At 38.0% G+C, this 19,047-nt stretch overlaps 1 protein-coding gene across 2 annotated transcripts in view; it reads left to right on the forward strand.

The window, feature by feature from the left end:
• Window positions 1-9,507, forward strand: part of PLEKHA3 (pleckstrin homology domain containing A3) — a 29,098-nt gene extending 19,591 nt beyond the window's left edge. For both annotated transcript variants that reach the window (XM_072752063.1, XM_072752062.1), the window contains exons 6-8: window positions 2,435-2,478; window positions 5,018-5,133; window positions 8,202-9,507. In XM_072752063.1, the coding sequence (XP_072608164.1) occupies window positions 2,435-2,478; window positions 5,018-5,133; window positions 8,202-8,329 (288 nt within the window). In that variant the 3' untranslated portion in view covers window positions 8,330-9,507. The remainder of the gene's footprint in view (window positions 1-2,434; window positions 2,479-5,017; window positions 5,134-8,201) is intronic.
• Window positions 9,508-19,047: the final 9,540 nt, after the last annotated feature.

Below are 19,047 nucleotides of genomic sequence, written 5' to 3' on the forward strand. Positions count from 1 at the left end.
AAACTAAAAAACAGTGTAGCCCTTATATATCAACCTCAGGAACATAACACTCCCAACACACATCTAGGGCCATACCATCCTGAATATGCCCAACGTGGGAACATAACACCATATATATACATCCGTCTCAAAAGATATTTTCTTATTCAACCATATAGGTTATTCCCTAATCCTAACCCTATTTAACAGTATAACACATCTACAATTATTTTATAAATAATTGTGTTGTCAAATTATTCTACTGAACACTACAGTCCTGCGAGATGTTATTAAGAATATGCAAAAAGGGTTGTCAAATAAGTTTTAAAAACAATGCACAGCACTTCTTTTCAAAGATTCATGATACATGTTAGTATAAAAGAGGTTCTAGGAAGACCTATGACAGAGAAACCCAGTTCATTTAAGTTAACCTAGCACTTCCCAAACTAATAAAACCCATTTTCATACTGCGCTTGGCCCATCATACATTGGTTAGAAAACAGTGATCTCTGTGCTTGTTCTCTCTCTCTCTCTCAAATAAATAAAAAAGTAAAAAATCTTTAACAAACACTCTGTAGTCCAGAGTTCATATATGTATTTTATGTATAAGAAACTGTAATAATTGTCTATTTTAAACCAAAACCTTTATCAGTAGCAACATTACAGGAAAGTCCAATAAGCTAATCTGAAAAAGATCAGTTAGAGGTTGCTTATTTTTACTTGTTTTGCCATTTTGCTTCATATATAAAGCAAAAATTGTGGCTTATGATAATTAGTTCTGGAGACACAGTATGTGTCTTTTGGGAATTTTTTTTAATAATATGAGTATGAGTAAATTTTTTAAAATAATATGAATATATGAGTATATGAGAATTCTAAAACTATTTTATTTAAGCTGATTTTTGAACTACTTTATGTAGTTAATCTCACTGTGTACGCCTTAGAATAAATTTGCATTTTTTTTCCAAATCATAACGAAAATTCAAACAATTGTCATTTTGTTCCACAGGTTGAGTGACAATTGTAGTGGGGATATAATGTAATTTAGATGGGTGAATAATCCCAAAGGAAGTGACTTCTGTTAAAGGAGATGTTAATGTCCATTTGCATCTTAATGTCAATCATGTAGATGTTCCTGGACTGCAAATTGGCTTCGTTATATCTGTTATCATTTCAGCTGGGATTTCTCAGAGCAACTGGTGGCTCATGTTTGTAAACACAGCAGGCATTTACATAACACAGACGTTAGACTTGGACTTATGAGACCTTTGAGCCCCTGCATATAAAAACAATTATCCTTAGCCCTAGTATAAACTTTGCTTTTCTGCTCCCTTGCTAAACATTGAAATAATCTGTTTTTTTTTTTTTTGTTTTGTTTTTTTTTTTAATTTTTATTTATTTATGATAGTCACAGAGAGAGAGAGAGAGAGAGAGGCAGAGACACAGGCAGAGGGAGAAGCAGGCTCCATGCACCGGGAGCCTGACGTGGGATTCGATCCCGGATCTCCAGGATCGCGCCCTGGGTCAAAGGCAGGCGCCAAACCGCTGCGCCACCCAGGGATCCCGAAATAATCTGTTTTAATTGGGGGCCTCCTTCTATTTTTTTAGTGGAGTAGTTGGATCTTTTAAATTGTGTTTAGTATTTGTCATATTTATTAATGCTTTTTTTAAAAAAAGATTTTATTTATTTATTGAGACAGAGAGGAGAGAGAGAGAGGCAGAGACACAGGCAGAGGGAGAAGCAGGCTCCATGCAGGGAACCCGACTGGGACTCAATCCCGGGTTTCCAGGATCACACCCCGGGCGGCAGGAGTCGCTAAGCCGCTGAGCCACCCGGGCTGCCCCTTTATTAATGCTTTTAATCAGTTTTTAAAACTTTAAAAAAAATATGTTTTAGAGACCTATTTGAAACTTGGTTCTTCTTTCTTTAAAGACTCAAATTATTAATGCCATCTTCCATGAAAACCATACGTTAGGACGTCTGTGTAACACCTACTGAATAATGGATTATAAAGAGAAGCTTTACTACCAAAGACTCTCTTCTTGGTCTTTAAAAAAAAGACAGGGAGAGATATTTATTAGAATATTTTCTGACTTGCTAGATACTCCTTTAAATAGTTTTTTAGATGGGTTATATACATGTTTTTCATATTTCTATATACGTGCACATACATATATATGGTACATGTAAAATATGAAATTTGGTTTTTATTATTGAGAAAAGAACCTAGCATGTTTTTGATATGCATTGAGAAAGATTCCAACGAATGGTTATTAGGGACAAAGCTTGACATTGTGCTGATAGTGTTGCTCGAGTATGTAAGAAATAAATTTCTTGGCCAGTCATCTTTTCCTCTGAGCAGATTTCTGTTAATTATGATAGCGGATAATAAATTAGAGCTGCATTATTCTACTTGACATATGGATCATGCTCATTTTCTTTTTAAATTTCTAGATGAAGCGTTCTGTTAGCCATCCTGGTTCCTGCAGTTCAGAGAGGTAAAATAATCTTTCCTTTTAACCAAGTTCTCTCAAAATCATACCTACTTAGGGCGATTTGGGGGCCTTCAACATCAAGTGGTGTGGGATGGAAACTTTCTGAGCAGGGCCTGGCAGGGCCTGGTTCTGATTTGCTTAGCATTCTACCGAAGTGTAGGGCCTGGCCCCAGTAGGTCGTCAGTGAAGATAAAACAAGTGAATAAATTAACCAGCAAGGTAAGCGCCTTGCCAACTATTGTACTTTTTATTGGTGTTTGATATTATATCAAATTATGGTTAGTAGAAATCCATTTTTGAGGTATCAAGGGCCCAAAGTTTAGGCTCACTTTACAACAGGTTTTTTTTTGTTTTTAGATATTTTATTTATTTATTAATGACAGACACAGAGAGAGAGGCAGAGACATAGGCAGAGGGAGAAGCAGCTCCATACAGGGAGCCCGATCACACCCTGAGCATGAAGGCAGACGCTCAACTGCTGAGCCACCCAGGCGCCCTACAACAGCTTTTTTGTTATATTCATCCTAATCCGTTGTTTTATGAGGAATTAAAGATCTTACCGCAAAGAGAGAAAAACTAATTGATGTTTTAAAGTATATATTCATATCAGCACATTTGAGACATTTACCTTCTAGTAGATCTTGCTAACATCCGAGGCTACTAAAGTGTTCTTTATCTCGGTAGGTAATAGTCTTTTCAGTTGCTCTGATTGTCTTATTTGGTTCTTTGGAAAGTGATGAAATTGTAGTGACATATGCTTTTATTTCTCTACATTAAGAAGAAGTGCTGACTGAGCCTTTACTATTGTCATTCTCCCCTGCACCCCGCCATGGTTATGTAATCTCTGAATTATCATGTACTCAGAGGAGCCCAGTGATGGATATATATCCAGTCCTGTCAGGGAATGAAAAGTTTCATTGGTTGAGTTTTCTAGAAAAATAGAAGCTTGATCCCTTTTATGAACTTTTATTTTTATGATAGAAATTTTTCTGAACTGTATTTTATCCTTTCTGCCTTATCAAATAAAATACAATTAGAATTTTTTAAAAAAATTACTTATTTGAGAGAGAGAATGAGAGCCCGAGTGTGCAGGGGGGAGGCACAGAGAGAAAGGGAGAAATCGTTTTATATTAAGCGGACTCTGCTGAGCACAGATCCCGATGGGAGGCTTGATCTTACAACCCTGAGATCAGAACCTGAGCTGAAACCAAGAGTCGGACACTTAACCAACTGTGCCACCCAGGTGCCTCAAATATAATTAGAATTTTAATATTACTTTTCTCTTGATGAATCAAGATTGTCATTACTAACAGAAATGTTGGGCTTTCCATACAGTGGTAGCTGGTGTCCTTTGAGGGGTTATGATTTGGTTCTACATTGGATATTTTATTTTTTATTTTATTTTAAAAGATTTTATTTATTTATGGGGAGAGAGAGGGGGGGGGGCAGAGGGAGAAGAAGGCTCTATGCAGGGAGCCTGACATCGGACTCGATTCTGGGTCTCCAGGATCACACCCTGGGCCAAAGGCAGGTGCTCAACCACTGAGCCACTGGGGCTGCCCTACACTGGATATTTTAGATGGATTTTTCTAGTTTTCTGGTTTCTACGACTTCTTATTCATGTTTTTACTGTTTTACTTATTAATTTATTTGAAAGAGGCGAGAAAATGCAAGCAGGGGGAGGAGCAGAGGGAGAGGGACAAGCAGACTCAGTGCAGAGTGCAGAGCCCAACTGGAGCTCAGTTTCACCACCACCCTGAGATCAGGATCTGAGCTGAAATTGAGAGTGGACGCTTACCTGACTGAGCCCCCCAGGTGCCCCACAGACTGCTTTTACACCAGTGTCTGTAGCCTCCATTTGCCATGTTTATTTGTTCTTGCTGGTGTCAGTGAGTTGACCTCTAGCATGTTCCTAACCTGCTTGCCCCTCCTCTTCTCTCTGTCATTTTTGATAAGATACAGATTGACACTAGATGTACACACTTGTGAAGTCATGACTTAGTTTTCAAACATTTGTTAACAATCCGATACATCTACTGTCTCGCTGGACCTTCTCTATAAAAGAAGTTGCTTTATTGTACCCCCTTTCCATGTAGTTTGGCTCAGAGGTCATATTCTTCAGGTTACCAGCTGGATTCTAAATGATTTGACTTGCCTGTGGCCTGACGTCTGAAGGAGTAGAATGTTGCTAACATAGAGCTTTGGGAATAAAAATAGTTCCTCTTTCATTTGAAGAAGTCATTTAATACATGAGTTAATGGGCACTTGGGTGGCTCAGTCGGTTACGCGTCGGAGTCTTGATTTCGACTCAGGACGTGATCTCAGGGTCATGAGGGTTGATGTCACGTTTGTGCTGCGTGTAGAGCCTACTGAAGGTTCTCCCTCTTGGTCTGCCCCTCCCAGCCTAACCCCAGCCCCGACTCATGTGCAGGCAAGGGCACGTTCTCTTAAAAACAAACAAAAAAACCCCACTCCAGTTAAATTAAGGGTATTATCATTTGTTTAAGGCCTTACAATGTAATGCTTTTTATTTAATTTGTAGGAGTAGCCACTCTGTAAAAGAACCAGTGTCTACACTTCACCGACTCTCCCAGCGACGCCGAAGAACCTACTCAGATACAGACTCTTGTAATGATAATCCTCTTGAAGACCCAGATAGTAAGTTGAATGGGGCTCTGTCTCTTTCCTTGGCTTAATCTCCAGAATTGTTGACATAAATGAAGGATACTGAGAGCGAACCCTGTACTTCGCCCTTGGAATCATTCCTTAATTTAGACCCAGGCAGACAGCACACAATCAACAACAGCTCGTATTTCCTCTTACAGACACCTTTGTTATTAAGAAGCGGTGAATACCTCCACGTAAATGCCGTATCTTTCATTTATGTATATAACATCAAAATGTTTTCTTCCCACTACATTTTAGTAATGTCTTAGTAATGTTCTTCTCCCACTATATTTACATTTAAAAAACATTTTATAAGAAAGCATGAGTTGTGGGTAGGATTCTAGGGGAAAATGAAGGCGAGTTCTAAGTTCAGAGGAAAAAATAAATCAGCATTGTTACTTAAATCATTTGAAATGGCCAAGGAAAAGAATCTTTTTCTGGTGGTGGTGGTGAATTATAGTAGCAATTTATTCATGTACCTTTTTTATCCCATTTTCTTTAAAGAGGCGGCAGACCATGATTGAATACTTTAGGAAAGGTTTTGTGTTTGATGTTCAGATTTAGTTATTTTTCTCTTTAGAGAAAAGGCTCTGAAAGTATGTCAGACTCTCTAGTTAGATGGTAGTGACCGTGATTTCCAGTAAACATAAATAGAGTCTTACTATTACAACTCCATTAGGAGACTTTTGCTTTCAGAGTCTTTACTGTTGCCCATGAAGCATGTGTGATAGAAATTACTTACAGTTCCTAGTTAGGGGACGGGTCGCATTCCAAGAATTTGTAAGTCTCTTTGTTTGGAACAAACAAGACTTTTATTTCTCTTCTGGAAATGACATGATAAATGGTGTTTAGATTTCTTTAGGTGGTTTAGAAGAGCTCAGCTAATTCACATTGATTAAGATAGAGTTTTACTGAACCAGAAGGTTAAACAGGTTTAATGAGAGGGGAACACAGAGTTCATGAAAAAGGGGACTGCTGGCCATTTTCAGATATTTCGAAGGTGAGGGCATCTTTTTGTTGTCCATTTTTCTTACAGGATTATTTATTGATAGAGAGCACTACTTGATGCTCATCCCTATTTTTGAATTTAAGTTGGGACGGTGGGTAAAAAATGAAAGGAAACGGGATGAGGGTGGGAAGGGGAAGGGAGAAAGAAACTTCCTGGGCCAATTTAGTACAGCTTGGAAGAGATAAGAGGAAGAGGGTTAGAGGTTAGGGGTGGGAAGGAAAGTTACTAGAGGCAGGTATCGTAATTCTGATTTACCTTCTTCCTTCTGCTTGTTTATATGACCCTTTGAATCTAGAGCCCATGAAAGAGTTCTCGATGCCACCGTATACTTTTCTCTAGATGCTACTTCTTTTTACTTTGAGAGGATCATTTACATTAGTGATGGCAAAAATAATTTTTAAAAAAATCCAGCCATTTTCCTTCACTCTCTTTTAAGCACCGTGGTTTTGAATTTTTTTTTTAAGATTTTATTTATTTATTTATTCATGAGAGATACAGAGGGAGAAGCAGGCTCCTCACAGGGAGCCCGATGTGGGACTCGATCCCCAGACTCAGGATCACACCCTGAGCCGAAGGCAGACGCTCAATCACTGAGGCACCCAGGCGTCCCTGGTTTTGAATTTTTGAAAACAATTTTCATAGGCTTTCGGTGAACATGCCTTACTCCATTTCGCCTTCCCATGTTTGGCTGTTAAAGAGTGTAACAGAACTAGTCACAAATACCTGCACAAACACATGCATACTAGCATACGTATTATATACACACAGTATATCCCAGTTCTCTAGAATGTTCTTTAAGTTGGGAAGTGTAGCTAGGTTAGAATTTTTATCCTTAAGTTTCCTTCTGTTTATCCTAACATTTAGTATCTCAGTTGACAAAGCAGAGATTGAATTAGTGCTCTTCAGTGCTCTTCTTTAGAAACTACATGTTTTGTGGGGCACCTGGGTGGCTCAGTAGTTGAGTATCTGCCTTTGGCTTGAGTCCCCCATCAGGGTCTGCACAGGGAGCCTGCTTCTCCCTCTGCCTCTGTCTCTGCCTCTCTCATCTGTGTCTCTCATGAGATATTCATCCACTGAGCCACCCAGGTACCCCAAAACTACTTCTGCTTTTTAATAACTAGATTTTAAAAATTATGAAGGTAGTTAGTGTAAATTTACTAAATTGATAAATTGAAATAATATGTACACATAAAAGTGTACTTGTTTTAGAAGGGGGCCGTGCCAGTGTGTTTAGCAGTGTTGTTGGAGCTGCAGTGGTAGTTCTGTGAGTTGCATTCCAACTGGAAATAAGAGAACTTTCAGCGTGAGGTATCTTGTCAGCTTTGCTCAGAAAGTCTTCTGATGAAAAGAGCAAGACCTGAGTTAGTCTTAGCTCCATTGCCGATTTGTGTGATCTTGGGTTAGACACATAACCTTTTTGGGGTCTTGTTTTTTTTTTTGTTTTGTTTTTTTTTCCCCTACAAAACAAGGAGGATTCTAACAGCATTAAAAGCATCAGGCTGAAAAAGCAGTAGTTAACTAAAATTACATTCAGTTCAGCGTATATTTATTGACTGGTGCCAAACCTGGTTGTAGCAGTGAACAGAACAAGTATCTCTCCTTCTGATAGCTTCATAATTTATTTCATTAACGATGAAGTTCCTCCTTATGACTGCCAATAGTAGGAAAGTTAGATTTTTCTCTATTTTTTTTTAAAAAAATTATTTATTTATTCATGAGAGACACACAGAGACACAGGCAGAGGGAGAAGCAGGCTCCATGCAGGGAGGGAGGGAGCCCAACATGGGACTCGATCCCGGGACTCCAGGATCACACCCTGGGTCGAAGGCAGGTGCTCAACTGCTGAGCCACTCAAGCATCCCCTCTTTTTTTTTTTTTTAATTAGATTTTTCTCTATAAGCAAACAACCAAAACATTAATAGGAAGCCAAAGGAATTGGATGTCCCTAAATAGGAAATTTAAAATGGTTTTTCATAGAGAACTGGAGTTAATATCGGTAGGATATTAATAAATAATAAATAAATATTAATTTTAATTAATTTCTTAATAGGACCTGTTCACTGTTCAAGAAATACACTTAATGGAGATTTGGCATCAGCAACCATTCCTGAAGAAAGCAGACTTATGGCCAAAAAAAAATCAGACTCTGAAGATCCTCTTCCATCCTTCTCTTCCTGAGGAAACGGAAGTGTCCAACTTCCTCTAAGTATTGCTATGCAAAAGCTGCTGTAATTAAATTAGGTTATAGGGAGTAGTTTTTCCCTTAGGATTTCTCTGCACTTTATAGAATACTGTAAAACAAACAAACAAAAACAACCCACATACCTTTGAAGTGTATTTTATCTTTATATAGTTTATTTGCAAGAGTATTTTCCTAATAACTTCACAGTATGAATGTGCATTTTTTTTTAAAATAAATGATGGTGTAACATTTTGACCTCCATAAGGACAAATGTAGATATTTTTCTAAAAAAACTGTGAGGGACTGACAGGTAGTCAGTGTGTATTGTAGTTTATAAACATGAAATCTTATAAGGTTTCAGTTTGACAGAAGTGTGATATATGTAACTTGTGCCATGGACCAAATGGTCACTTTACCCCAGCTAAAAATGAGTTACGATAGCAGCTTGATGGTGATTCTATTGTATTCCTTTGAGCAAAAAGGAGACATTTAATATTCTAAATATTTTTATCCCAAATACCATGACGTTGATGAGGATTTTTTAAAAACCAGACTGTGCTGTCCTTCATATGTGAAGTTGACACTACTGATTTGTCAATACCAAATGTTGGATGAAAGTATTTAACTTTTATTTATTTATTTTTCTGTCACAGCAAAAAATGATTACATCCTAACTTTTATGACCTACCAAATTTAAGATGTGTATACATTGTTATTTACATTGTTCTAGAAAAGAGGTTAATGTTGTAGTGACGTTGCTCACTTACACCAGAGAAATAAACGCCTTTCAATGGAAGAGGATTTTAGTGCTTTTTTCCTGAAATAGACATTAAGCTGCTGTTGTAAGGTATTAATGTTTGCAGCTCTTTAGACTATCTAGAGACATTTTTTATTTATGACTATTTATATACAAAAATGAATTCTGTCAAGATGATTGCTCTACATCACTTGAGAATGGCATTATTTAATTAAAGAACAAATAGCATTTTTTGGTAGTGCCTGTCCATACCTATTGTCAGTGTTTGCCTTGTAAACTGTTTTTTTTTTTTTTTTTAATTCACTTTGAAGTGATGGTTTTGTCCAAGATCTTGGATGAGGAGCACTTTAAAACAATCTGGTTTGGTGTTTTTAAGTTAATCACATGTTTAATAAATATATGGTTTTTGCATTCAAACTCATCATATAATACATTGTATTTTTTACATTGTTGATAGTCTGTCAATTTATGAAGTGCTATTAGTGTTCTTTATTGCTTTGATTTTGTTTGTGTATTTGGACCTCCTAGGGAGTACACAAAGGAGGCATATATTTAGTTTTGTGGCCTATGAGCTTAGACCAGTGCAGCCTATTTCACTTTAAATTTCTCTTAGCAGTTTATGTGGAAAATTTTTTTAGAGACTTAATATTTGGTATTTACTTCACTAAAATAAATCTGTAATTGTAAGTTTAAAATGGACATAAATAATCTAAATACATTAATATGCATTTAGATTAACTGTATGCTACTTAAAAGTCTTTGTGATTTTAAATAGCACACAGGTCATTAGATTATATGAAGTGGAGTTTTTTTTCTACTCCTATGTTGTACTTCATATGTTTAATTTGAGAAAAGTTTAATAATGTAGTAAGTTTCATGTTGAGTGAGTAATCAAACTTTTTTGCCTTTTTTTTTTGTGGTAGTAAGAATTTGCGTAGTGATTAGATCATGAAAGTCAAGGTGCTACTGATAGGGAGTTTTTCAGCTAGGTTTTTTTTTTTTTTTTTTTTTTTGAACCAGTAGGTTTATAATGAACTATAATAAGCTTTTGAACTCATAGGAAATAAATCCATTTTTTATTGCTTTATCCAAAAAGATGAGTTCCTGAACAGTTTTCTGTAAATATTTTTTAAAATAAAATATTGTCATTTCTGGGTCGTATCATTTTTTTCCCCCTTGAAACAGGTGCTTTGAACAGGTGTGCCATATTCCTAAGTATGGCTTTTATTGTCACTGGGACCTGCTTTTTTCTCTTTGGGAACCAACACATTTGTGAAATCATTTGAGGGGGGAGCTATAAATGTATCCTGAATTACATCTAGGTTTTGATGAGTGAATTAATTGATAGCATGAAGCAACCTGTAGGCTTCAGTGAACTTTGCACTTTGAGGAGTCCCATGTATGTTCAGGTATGGCCTGACTTTTCTGAATTTTAAGAAAAAGCTAAACCAAGTAATAATAAGCCTGTAAGAATTTGAGCTTGTCAGAATTCTCTGTAATGTATAGGTATTTGTTATTCCTTTTTTGCTTTGTCTAGGCCTTGGGCTTATCGAGAAATCTATGTATCATTGATCTAAGCAAAGCCAGTGCTTACTTTTCAAGTGCCTGGTTTCTGTTGTGTGGGAACCTAGGCCTCTGTGGTGAAAGTGACTTTGATGCGAATTCTTTTATAAATGGACTACATCTGAATTCTGTTATATTACATTGAATTATTGTGTTATTTTCAATCAGGAGAAGTTGAATTTAAGTTCTCCTGCTGGGGGTAAAGTATCTTCACCTCCACAGTCACCATGAAACCTTTGACCCTGAATTACAGTTGTTCACTATACGTTATTACACTTAGTATTTAGCACTCACCTTTAAGAGCTCAGAAAATACATCTTTGTAATATATGACTGCTATACTGCTGTTAATACTAATTCCACGTACATTATTATATCATTAGTTTGGATTTTATCAGTTCTTTGCTTTTTTTATTAAATGAAGTGCCTCCAAGTCTGTCCTTTGAGCCTTGCTGTTGTCACTTAGAATAGAGGGAGTGTCCTGGCCTGAAAGAAAGCCTGGCTAGGCTGCTGGGGCTCCTTCTAGGAGGTCTCTCCTGCAGTAGCCCAGGTCGGGTAGAGAGGTTGTAGCTGGTAGATCGGGTTTCCTCTTCATGTCTTTCCAGTTCCCCAGTTCTCCTTTCTTTGAATTCATACTAAATTTGTCAGTGAAAAACATTTAAAAAATTTTTTTTAGCTCTTTTTATTACAGTAATCATGCACATAGTTTATTATGAAAAGAAAGTGTACCCCCTCTCCCCAGCATAGCGCCCCAGAGGTCAGTACTCTCAACGCTTAGTGGTTCCCATTTAAAAATGAATTGTGTTCCTTCTTCTTGATTGATCCATTTCAGAAATGCGTTCTTGAGTTTCTCTCAGGGCAGGCAGGCAGTTTACTTTTCTTATATCCCTGCCTCCCCCATATTTCTTCCCCATCTCTTCCAATCTCCTAGTGTAGGTGAAAATCCATAGCTATACAGTAGTTGCCCGTTCTCTGCTGTTTTACTCCGGTGGCTTTGCTTTCTCTGGCTTCAGTTACCCACAGTGAGTCGTGGTCTGGAAGCACGTGATTATTCTTATGTCATCAGGTCAGTAGTAGCCTCACGTTTCATCACAATGCCTGCATCAGTCACCTCCCTTTCACCTCATCATGTAGGCACTTGATCATCTCCTGTCATCACAAGAAGGGTGAGTACAGTACAATAAGATATTAGTGGGACTACGGTCATGTAACTTATATTGCAGTATATTGTTATGATTGTTCTATTTTATTATTTATTAGTTGTTAATCTGTTACTGTGCCTAATTTATAAGTTGAGCTTTATCATATGTATATATGCATAGGGAAAAACAGTATATATCGAGTTCAGAGCTATCTGCAGTTTCAGGCATCCACTGGGGGTCTTGGAACAGGTCTCCTGGGGATAAAGGGAGGGGGGACTACTATAAATGTTGGTCAGTAATGAACCCCATGGTGATCTATCATTATTTCTTCTCTACTAGTACCTTATTTCCCCCAGAATTCATAACTGCTGGATTTTAAAATGTGCTTAGTTTTTTATGTACCTATCACAAAGATTATCCAAAGACTTTTTTTGTAAAGATTTTATTTATTTATTCATGAGAGACACAGAGAGAGAGAGGCAGAGACACAGGCAGAGGGAGAAGCAGGCTTCATGCAGGGAGCCTGACATGGGACTCGATCCCGGGACTCCAGGATTACAACCTGGGCCGAAGGCAGGTGCTAAACCGCTGAGCCACCCGGGGATCCCCTTTGAGAAATTTATTTTTTATTTTTATTTTTTTTTAAATTTTTTTTTTTTTATTAAATTTTTTTATTTATTTATGATAGTCACAGAGAGAGAGAGAGAGGCAGAGACACAGGCGGAGGGAGAAGCAGGCTCCATGCACCGGGAGCCTGATGTGGGATTCGATCCCGGGTCTCCAGGATCGCGCCCTGGGCCAAAGGCAGGCGCCAAACCGCTGCGCCACCCAGGGATCCCCCCCTTTGAGAAATTTAAAGGCAGTGCTGCATTGTCTTTTTACATTCATTATTTTTGTGAGAATTCTGATACAATTTTTTACATAGACCTGCTTTTACACTCTGGAAGCTTTTAGCAGTTCCTCCTTACCCCTGACATTTCATGATGTTTTGCGGGTCTTTATTTATTCATGTTGGTGTGTAGTTGACTTGGTGGAGTCTTTCAATTTGTAGACTTGTCTACTTCAGTTCTGGGAATATTTTTGTGTTATCTTTCTGACAATTTTCTCTCCTCCATTTTCTCCATCTTATTTTTTCTAGAATTTCTGTTATTTGAATGTGGGAGCTCCAGATTGATACTCTAATTTTAAAGAATCTTTCCTCTTCGATTGGTCATTGAGTTGTATTATGTGATATCTTCCAGCTCCCTTGAAGTTTTTTTAGCTAATTTATTTTAGAGAGAATGAGAGAGAGAGTGGGGGAGGGGGAGGGCCAGCGGGAGAAGGAGAGAGAGAGAGAATCTCAAGCAGACTCCCTGGTGAATGCAAGCCTGACATGGGGCTTGATCTCACAACCCTGAGACTATGACCTGGGCCAAAATCAAGAGTCAGACGCTTAACCGACTAAGCCACCCGGGCGCCCCTGTATTTTAATTTCTCAGATTTTTTTTTTCTCTCCATTCCTTTTGTATAATATCCTGTTGCATTTCAGTGGAGATCTTTTCTTTGGAACGAGTTTCCCTGGACTCTTGGGTCAGTTGGTACTAGGGGAGAAAAAGAAGGCTGAGGACCCTACAGTTTATGTGGTGACTTTTACTTAATACCTTACTTTCAGCCTCCCCATGCACTGTCCAACCCCACCCCAGTCTTCTTCTGTGGTTGGTGACACTCAGGTTCAGTTTCTCTTGTGGATGGAGGTTGGGGGTGGGTCGGTTGGCTGCCTGGAGACAGGACCTGGGGGTCCTGTTGCTTTTTATACATTCTTCTAGTCCTATATTCAGTCCATACTTCACCCCCTTTTTCTGTAATACCTGGTACTTTCAAGTCCTGAACTTGTTAGGTGCTTGGTAGGATGTATTTATTGGCTTCTCTCTTGTGGGTAGTAAGGCTTTAACTTCCTCCACTCTTCTAGGTTAGTCATTACACCTTCTCCTGGTTTTTATTTTTGCAAACTTTGTTAAAATCTCATGGCTGTGTAGTCTGTTTTCTTTGTCTTTATGGATTAATACCATTTATATTCCTTTCATGTCTTTGGTGGGGTTTGGAGGTAGAGAAAATAAATACAAGTGGTCAGTCTACCATATTTAACTGGAAGCCTAGGTTTGAATTCAAATAGCATGTCAAAAATAAAATTCCTTGAGTATTATTTTGTAATTCATTGTTTACACTCTCTAATGATTTTTAGTTACTATGACCGATTTTACTGTACCACCTACCTCATAGGGTGCTGTGAGGATTAGAAGAGTCAATGCATTTAGAACAGTGCCTACCTGGCACACGGTATGTGATAAGTCAGCATTAGCTGTTGTTAATATTGTTGTCATTATTACTTTTACGACTATCATGCTTAATTCAGTAATCCACTTGGACTTGGATTAAGAGGTTTTCATCATAGGAAGAATTATTGATATATGGGAAAATCTAATGTTTGATGATATTGACCCTGCATTCAACTAGACTCCACATGAAATATTCAGGTATTAAAGGTTATCTTTCTAAGACATATTAAAGCCTTAAAAATCCAATCAGTAGTAATTACTGTGTAAATTTTTAAAAGCATATAATAACAATTGTATGTTTTTAAGCTTTATTGGTATTACATTTTGGTCATCTAAATATGATGTATAGAAAATAAGCTTATGGAGATGATTGTCTATTATGCCTTACCTACAGCCAGTAGATGTAATACTCTGAATATATACAGTATAGAAATAGAGTAATGATGGACTCCGGTCCCTGGATCTATGACCTTGTGAGTGGTTGTATAGTTTTCAGAAAATGTGGATTTATACATGAAAATGTCTATATTTGCTCAATCTCCTTTGTATCTAGATTGAGTAAATGATAACACTGAATTCTAATTCTTAGAGGTGAAGTGGGATTAGATGCTCACACTTGTCTGTATGCATAGCGGGCTGCATACTTTGGAGAAGGATTTTTGTTTATAAGGAGATTTGAATTCTCTCTCACTAGAGTCCCATGGTTGTGACAAATGGCTGTAAATATTAATACCACTAGAGATGAGGAATTTTTCTATAAAAGAAATGGCCAGTTTCTTAGTGTGAATAAACTTCTTTGCAGATTATCAGGTTAGCTTTGGTAGTACAGTGAAACAGGGAGACATGGCCGGGTTGCAGCAATGCCGGCAATATTAGCTTGCTGCTGGCATTTCTTCCTTCCCTAGATGTGAATATTATTATGCCCCTTTATTATTTGCTTTGATATTTCATCTCTGAAGCTTTGATGTCTGTAGCTTTAGAGCCCTTATGCTGCCTTTTCTCCAAATGCAGTAACTAATCTAGTATATTTTCATAGGATAGAATTCTTCCTTTCTGTCCCATAACATGCTTTCTCCCCAAAAGTCTTTGTTGGTCTCTTTGATAATAAAACATTTGTAATGCTCACTATGGGCCGGTTCCTTTACCTCGTTATACCCTTGTAACAAAGATATTAAAGTACAGGCATACAAAAACATCAGAGCCGGGATTAACTCGTCCATGACTGATCAGCATGATGAATATTTTGTGACGATACCCTGAAATTCTAAGTGTTCACGTTATCTGTTTATTTAGTGTTTTTAGTTCATATGCTTCTGGACTAGTTTTAGTTTCGGAATAACCCACAAAAGCCAGGATTTATAGCAGGATGGATTAGATTTTTATTAATTGTGATGAATAAAACAGATGAATTAATTACAAAGATACTAACAAATTTAGCAATTCCTCTGACATCATCAAAGGATTAGTTTTATATGGGTCATGTATTCAGAATGTCAACGATGAATAAAACATATGACTAATGAATTCCTCCTTAGTTTTATTCCGTCAGCTTGAGAAGAGGATGCTATTGATGTTCACAAAGATGGTTTTACCCACTGAATTCTCAATATAAAGTATATTACCCGGTCTGGTAGCAGGGGCACAGTTAGGAACAGAGGAAAGAGAATAGTGTCACAAAGGGGGTCCTAGCCACCATGAGCTGTACCCACACACTCTTTTCTTTCCCGGCCTCTTTGGCATTAGCAGGCAGAGGTGGTCATTTTGGATGAGATCAGCAATTTGGGCATAAAGACTAACAAGTTCTGTGCAATGAAAAGGAGGCTTTCCAGGGAAACTTGTCAGCCCCGCCCAGTGCCAGCGAACTTTGTCCCAGGACTCAGGACTTCAGTTTCTGAGAAAGCTGGGTGATTTCCCATCCGTTCTCTTATTTTTTTTTAAAGTGGCACCTGAATATTTTCTCTTTATTAAATTATCATTTAGACAATATGAATAAAGTGAAATTTCGCCTCGACATCCCTCTTCCCCCTGAGATCACCACTCTTTTTTGGGTGTGTTCCCTTACGGACCGTTGCCCTACGCATTACCTTGTATTTTGTGTAGGTGCATATGTGGTGGTTCGGATTAGCTGTTCAGCAGCAAGGTGGCACATCTATATGCTACAGCTGGTAATATAGAAGGAGGTAATTGTATATCTTCACAAGTATTTTTGTGTGTGTGTGACAGGAGAATAATTCTAGCCTCTGCCGTTGACCAACTGGCATTTCAGCTCTTTTATTTTCTCTTTAATCCCCCTATGCAAGGGACTATGAATTGACTGCTTTTTTTCTAGGCAGCTAGAATGAGTCCATTTTCTTTGGAAAGATAATCCTAGAATTCCTAGTGCTTTTCTTTATTTTTAAAAAGATTTTATTTATTCATGAGAGACACAGAGAGAGAGGCAGAGACACAGGCAGAGGGAGAAGCAGGCTCCATGCAGGGAGCCCGACGTGGGACTTGATCCCTGGACTCTAGGATCACGCCCAGAGCTGAAGGCAGGTGCTCAACCGCTGAGCCACCTGGGAGTCCCTCTAGTGCTTTTCTTTAGTTGTGTGCATCTCTGTCTGGAGGTGTGGTTTCTTGGTTGTGAACAATGACACCTTGAATTGTTTTTTATTTTGAGATAAACTTTACGTTTAGTTTCACAATTGATTTTACGAGTTTAGCTACAAAGGATAAAACAAGTTTGCTGGAGAAATCACCACGACTCAGTCAAGACAGAATTGTGTTTTTTATTCGTTTGTCAGTAATCCAAAGTGTGGCCCAGAGACAGTGTTAAGTATCCAGATTTCTGTTTTGGAATGTATATGTGTCCGCGTGATTAAAACCAATTTTATTTGACAAATTTATATGGCAAATGAGCATACAATAAATAACTTTTAAGTCTTATCACCTGAATCAGACTGTACTTGAGTTAAATAGGAAATTTCTCTACCGTGTCCCTTTCTGTGGTATTGGTGACTGCTAGGAGTTGCTAGGCTCCCCAGGTACTTCAGCAGGCCTTCGGAGGTGGCACGCCCAAAAGACTGTCTAGAGTCCCTTGTATGATGCCTCATTTTGGGTGAGGCCTTACCATACAAGTTATATGTATAACTGGTATTTGGCTTATTATTTTTTGTTGGTTTGTTTTCTGGTTTTGCAGTGGTTGGCCAGAGAGAAGTGTGCGGCAATAAATCCCTGTGGTTTAGCATTGCGACCACGGATGACATACTGTCTCCCCCCACCCCACCCTACCTTCTGTGCCAACTCAGATCAGTTAGCTGTAGCTTCCGGGGGTTCTGAGTTGGGGGCTGCGATCAACAGAGAGTAACCCACCTCCTTGATTAATGATGGGTGCTGTGGGCTTGGTGGGAGGGTGTGGGGAATGGTGGCAAGTTATCCAGAATATAGGGCAGTGATTATGGTTGACTTTGCAGAACTTTGCTAGATTCCATTTTTTTAAGCGCTCGCAATCAACAAAGTCGAACAACTCGTAATCGATTCCTTGTTTTCGGTTTACACTGTCACACCAGGATGAACTTAACCATATGTATGTATTTTAAATGGAAACAAAACCAGTCCAGCACCTATTCAGGCCAAGTGTGTATATGTGCATAAGTAACACACACCATTCACTTACTGGCGGTGCTTTTGCGAATTCGAAGACCTTTGCAACCTTGACGGGGTGCTCAGTCAGGAAAAAGACCCCAAAACCGTGCCATGCTTTTAAAAAGCTTTAGAAAGTCTGAGGTTAGCAAGTGAAATTCAGTAGTCTACTAGTGCTTTATATAAGTCACCTTTTGTGTTTTAATTGCCCTCAGTCATCACTTGAGGAAAGGGTTTTAGTTCGTCTGCAGTTTTATGTAAGTAGCAGCCCTCCTTAGGTTGTCCCTTCTCCTTGCTGTGTTTTTAGAATAAGGGCTCTGGTTTTTGATGGTGGGCGGGGAGAGGGGGCATTTGTAGATTGAAACTTCTTTCTTGCTTTTGTGAATCGGGCCACATTGGCCAGTGTCCTTGAATGTGGCTTGGATCATGAAGCCTAGCAAAATGCACCAGTGACATTTTTTGGCCTCATAACAGTATATTTCGAGGGCACGTAGCTTCCTTTACTATAATTTTTGTCACTTTCCAATTCAACTCCCGTAGAGGTTTTTTCTTTCTTTTGGGAGAATGTGAAGTGACTAAGGGAGTGGATATAGTTTTAGATGAGGTTTTTGATAGTTGAGATTAATTACTACCCTGCTCTAGAGAAAATAAAAGACTCATTATGTGATTTCTCCCCATCCTTTGGTTTTCAAAATTCTCTGTTATCTCAACTTTTCCTTTTTGCCAGCTCTGAAGAAATCATGGTTGTATGTTATGTTATAAAAATCATGGTTGAATGTAAAAAGTAAGTTTCTAAGAGCTTTCCAATATTATCTAGCCAAAGAGAAAGTCATAGGAATTTTCCCATTCTGCTTTTCCTTTTTAAATATTCTTTTGTTCACCTTATCTGTTTCTCCATTTTTTAATGGCTCAAACAAAATAGAAGTTTTTCGAAAATTGAGATATAATTGACATGTAACATTATATTAGTTTCAAGTGTTTAATGTAATGATTCGATATTTGTAACTTTTCTCCATGTTCGATTAATGATATAGAGTCCTCCCAAAAGAGCCTCCTCAGTATCCACGTTTTTTGGTGGACTGTTTTGAAAAACAAAAGAATCACTTGGGAAGGGTGGTGAATTCAAAGGGCACTTAAATTTAGGATAGTTTACATGTGTATTCAACTTAAAATTTGTTCAGTCAATATTCATTGTCTACTGACAATTTTGTTAGCATTCCTCTTTACTTTGTAATTCTTGAGTGCACTTAAAACTCACTGCTTTATTTTCAATAGGTTCAATAAATTGACATCTTAACCATAATCGGCTGTCCTAAA

The sequence above is a fragment of the Vulpes vulpes genome, chromosome 3, assembly GCF_048418805.1.
Source record: "Vulpes vulpes isolate BD-2025 chromosome 3, VulVul3, whole genome shotgun sequence".
In the NCBI taxonomy this organism is placed as follows: domain Eukaryota; kingdom Metazoa; phylum Chordata; class Mammalia; order Carnivora; family Canidae; genus Vulpes; species Vulpes vulpes.